The sequence below is a fragment of the Perissodus microlepis genome, chromosome 7 (genome assembly GCF_051167445.1).
Source record: "Perissodus microlepis isolate ML-2025 ecotype Zambia chromosome 7, ASM5116744v1, whole genome shotgun sequence".
NCBI lineage: Eukaryota > Metazoa > Chordata > Actinopteri > Cichliformes > Cichlidae > Perissodus > Perissodus microlepis.
Genome location: NC_140467.1, coordinates 35,364,673 through 35,369,715, shown reverse-complemented (window position 1 = coordinate 35,369,715; position 5,043 = coordinate 35,364,673). Strand labels below are relative to the sequence as shown.

At 39.6% G+C, this 5,043-nt stretch overlaps 1 protein-coding gene across 1 annotated transcript; it reads left to right on the top strand.

Moving 5' to 3' along the window:
• Positions 1 to 2,679: 2,679 nt before the first annotated feature.
• On the top strand, positions 2,680 to 4,224 carry LOC146383512 (uncharacterized). Its single transcript, XM_084932578.1, has 3 exons — positions 2,680 to 3,297; positions 3,383 to 3,500; positions 3,632 to 4,224. The coding sequence occupies exons 1-3, from the start codon at positions 3,196 to 3,198 to the stop codon at positions 3,790 to 3,792; spliced, it is 381 nt and encodes a 126-aa protein (XP_084788704.1). The 5' UTR covers positions 2,680 to 3,195; the 3' UTR covers positions 3,793 to 4,224.
• The last annotated feature ends 819 nt before the right edge of the window (positions 4,225 to 5,043 follow it).

The following is a 5,043-nucleotide window of genomic DNA, read 5'->3' as shown; positions in this document are numbered from 1 at the left end:
CACTTCAGTCGGAATGACAGACAGAAGCGTTGCCACACATTTAGGATAGGTAAGATGCAGGGTGTAGTAGTATGCCATAAGATACAGCAAACCTTCTCCAAGGTCATCTGTGGCAAATGTGGTGATGGGAGTGGTTCCAACTGCAATAAGACAGCAGGACCCTTCAAAGAGCAGAACAGGGCTGACGCTGGATCTTCTGTTGGCAAAAAGAAAAACAAAGACAAAATTGTACAATGTACAGAGAAACTCCAAAGCTATCAGGGTAGTTCAAATACTTAACCACAAGTAGACTTCACTTTATTGATTCCTTTGGGGTGCACCCTTAGGGTGATACATGAATGATGACAACCATAGATCAGATGTGCTACAGACCATATTAATGTTATTTTTCTTTAGATTGACAAATACTGTATAGAAAATCCCAAATATTCATGCCATTGAAAAATGTAATAAATTCTGCCTCATCACTGTTAGGATTGTGTCTTTACACACTTTAGGAAATGACAAAGATACTGCACCTGTGATAGTTAAATATGTAATTATTTCCAATTTGTTTTTAATTTCTTTATGATTTTCTTTATTTTTATTGAAAGTTTTGATCTATCAGTGTTTGTGCCATTTCAGATTTCTGCACACTTTCTTTTAAATATAAACTACATTGTTGGAGGACTTGGCATGGATAAAAAGGCCATATGCCGAATAAACTGTTAAAGTGAATGCTTTAGAGGCATTATTTGATAACAAATATGAAGAAACCCAGACCTGAATGACATGAATCAGTGCTTCACTGGCATGTCCCATCTTCTTGGGTGGTGCAGCTGGTGATGGGAAGAAAGTTGGTAGTGTCCTGAACAGGGCTATGTTTAAACAGAACAGGAAAGAAAGAACTAAATCAACTTTCAGTTCAATATTCAATATTATTGCCATAATTGTAATCTTTCACTTACAACTGTTGTCACCAGAACTGCTCCTTGGTGGCAAAAGCATGTTTGATCCACCACTTGAATCTGCATCATAATCTTCTCCCTGGTCACGTGGTGAGATATCCATGAGACACCTTTTCTTTAGTTTCAAAACTTGCCTCTTTGTGAACACAAGCCCACAACTGTTTCCTCCTCATAAAATTTTCAGGTCCTGGAAGCAGATCCCTTAAATCGTCCGTACTGAGGGTGTGGAGCAAGACCTCATCTATGTTGGCAGCTGTAAATAAAAGTAACTGTCAGAAATGTAAAAGTTGTACATCTCTTTAAATGTATACATTTCACTGTTCAAAAAAAGAAACAATTCCAAATGGTCATTTTGTCAAATACATTTAAATGTAATTAAATATATTATTGATCTGAAAACATAAAACTGATTCTATGTAAGATCACTGTCAGTGTGTGCAACACAAAATTCATTTAGACATTAATTTGCATAAATATGCAAATTAAACTAAATGGCCTACCATTTTGAACCAAAAGGCTGCAATCATCCAAACTCTCCATGATTTTCTGGTGTAGCTTTTGTCAGAACTTTCCCCTGAGGACAGAAAAACATACATGTTTGGGTCGAAAAGAAAAACTGAGTCAAGACACCACCTGCCATGGATCCAAAGTCTATACAATCAGACACCTGGATAAGGTGCAAAAGACAGACCAAGTAGAGCCTGTGTTAATTCCATGGTTAAGTCTTATGAAATTGCTCACTAAGTGCCTAACTGCTTGTCAAATCATTCAACAAATGATCAAAGCTCAGATTAGGCCACTTAATCCATATGAAAAAAAATGTTACCTCAGTTCAGCAAGGTTAAAGTGACCTGATTTATATTAATAGTTTACAACATAAATAATTAGAAGTAAGTTCACATCTCCAACTTACAATAGTTTATATGATTAATCATAATCTGTCGGAAATGAAGCTTAAAGTAAATCTATAGGTAAAGATGTCTTTCATGAATGTGCATTATTTTATTCCCTTGTGTTATCTTTAATTTCATTACCCAAACTGGACTTGCAAATAAAATTTGAATAAACTCATGTTGGTTAAATGTAATTTTGGTCATAAAACAGTTAACTCTTGATGACTTAAGTAAATCCTCATTTAAATTAAATATAGATCTGTCCAACACCCCTGTCTTTTTCCATAACAACAAAAATTTAAACAGCAGAGAACGCTGGATGTAAGCCGACAGTTTGACTGTTGCTGGAGCTGCAGGCTTAAGCTATCCATAAGTGAATTCGAAAACAGCGTTGTAAAGTTACAAGCCCGATTGTGAGATTTGTCTCAAACCAGCATCGGTCCTCCCAAGTTGCACACACAAACACACCAAGCACAGTGCAGACAGAGAGCACGCAGCTTAAGAAAGAAAAAAAAAACACTGCAGCTTTTTATTCTCCATGGGTGGGACACCCAAAACAAACTTTTGCAAAGGCAATTATCAATTGTAGTTCTTTTGTCGTATAGCTATGTTAAGTATATTGAACACGAAACTAAATTTACCCAACTAGCACCATTAATAATTTTAAACTCTCACTGCATGCTAACAATTCAGCACACTGCATGAACTAAGCTAGCTAGCTGGATGGCAGTTTTGGCTAACTACACATTGGTAGTAAGCCAAATATTAGAACTGGTAATACTGCCTCGGTAAAACTTCATATTTGACCACGACTGATGTTACTACAGTAAGTCAAAGCTATAAGAACCTGAAATGTTTGTAAGCAAAAGTTAATTACCTTAACAGAATCCAGTCCGAACCTGCTCCCTCCTGTCCTTCATTCCGATTCAAACAGTGAGATAATGGACAGAGCCACATGAGGGCAGCCAGGGGGGAGGTAGTGTTACACATTTTCGTCTGTGTAAAGCTTGTAAAACGTGAACATAACGTGCATAATGAACTGGCATTAGAAAAACAAATTTTAACAAATAACTAGTGATGTGACGTTCTGTATCGAGGCTTCGAAGCTTGTGTCGAGTAATGGAGGGGGCGTTTCCGCGATGCGCGTATCGAGGCTTGCTTCATTTATGGGAGGAGCTGAAAATGATGACGTCCGAAGCCTCGCTGCCCGGCTGTACCACGTGACTGGTTCATGAAGCGGTTCAAACTTTGCCGCGAGCTATGACAGAGATATAAACCCCTCAGACTTCATTCAAAATGTAGGTGTTTGATGGAGAGTTGCGGTTAGTGAGAGTTTGGAGACAGTTTGGAGGTTTATGAGAGTGAGGAGAGAAAGTCAGGAGAGAATGGAGCCAGCTAAGAAGAGGAGGATGTCCTCCCCTGTGTGGGAACATTTTGATCTTATTCCTCCCAACAAGGTATGTAAATTTCTACAGAAGATGTATTTTCATAATACTGATGGTGCAATACAATTTATGTTAAGCAGCTTTACTTTTGTACAAGGTGAAGTGTTTGCTATGTGCCAGGGAGCTGGGATATAACAACAACACCTCATCCATGCTTAGGCACTACAGAGCTTTGCATGAGAATAAGGGGAGCACCGATTGTGGAGCAAGACCAGGTAAGCCATCAAATGCCATGATAATATAGCATGCTGTAATGTTACTAAATGATATAACAATATTATACAGCTGTAATAAGGTACATGTGTGATATTTATATTTGTGCTTTGTCTTTATTGTCTTTCCTCAGGAGAACAATCTCAAATAGATGAAGACCTGGTTAGCATGGTGATTGAGGACTCCCAGCCATTTAGCATTGTGGAGGACAAAGGATTTAAAAGATTTGTTAAATCATTAAATCCTAGCTATGTTCTCCCCACTAAAAAGGCCATAAAAGCAGTGGAAATTTAGTTTTTACAGAGTAAAATGCGAACAGGCAGGACTGAGGCCTCAGTGTGTAGCTGTCCATACCTCAACGTTACAAAAGCACAACCACTGTCCACACCCCAACCACACCTCACCTCACAGTAAATGATCATTTCCATTTTAAGCATTTCCAAATAATCATTTTCCATACTGCCAGTATAAATATACACAGTGTACTGCCATCACTACAATATAGATGTTTTACACACTCCTTTTGTTATTGACATTTACAGGCTGTGTGCAAAAGGCCACACTCTTCAAATTCATGCCAACTAATATTTTTACGTCCAGTAGGTGTCCTACTAGAGCAAATGAAGCTTCAAGAAGCTTTGCGCTGGGGTGAACCAATTGGATGAAAAGCTTCAGTGCTTCATGAAGCTTCATCTGCCCATCACTACAAATAACCCATCAATTATTATGGCTGTGGTAGTCGTCTTTACAATCAAATTACTACACGAGTTAAATGCAGACTTGGTATAAACCTCCCCTTCAAACTTGGTGTTACATCCTGTGAGGCTGTGGGAGTGTGTGGGTGGGGTGTTTGCCCGCTCTCGGGCGAACGGGCGGACGGACGGGCTGGCTGGCTGGCTGGCTGGCTGGCGGGCCCTGAGAGTGTCTCCCCGTGGTGAGGAGTAGGGTAGGAAGTGTGGGAAGTGCCTCCCTTTTTTGTTTAGTAGTCTTCTTGTCTTTTGTTGCTGTGAGTGTTTCCTCTGTTTCTTTGGCATTATTGGTAAAACGGCGTTGCCGGCTCTTTAAGTTAATGTCGTTTGTAATAAACCTATATCATTTGTAATAAAACTATATTAATACAGAACAACTATGTCTGTTTTCCTTTTCATTCTGTTTCCGGACTCATTTCTTACTGGTCCCCCTCACTCGCATGCCTAGACCCCTTCGGGGGGAACGTAACAATGTGGGGGCTCGTCCGGGATATGAATGGAAGGAACAGCAATTGAGTTTTAGTGAGTTGTTTGCCGGTGGCCTGTTTAGTTGTATTGTATCTGCTGCGCTCTCTCTCCAGTTAGCAAAGGGGAGTGTCTAGCTGAGTGTAAGCTCCTCCTTCAGGCACTCATTTTTTATTTTTTGCCTTTATTATTTTCGGAGTAATCCCGGGTGGGGATTAGTTCCCTGTCGGGGGTAGGCTTGTCAGTGCTTTGTGCACTTGATGCTTAGCCTTTAAAGTTGCCTCGAGCCTGGTACACTCCAGAAGCTAACTAGGCTGAAATTTTAGTAGGT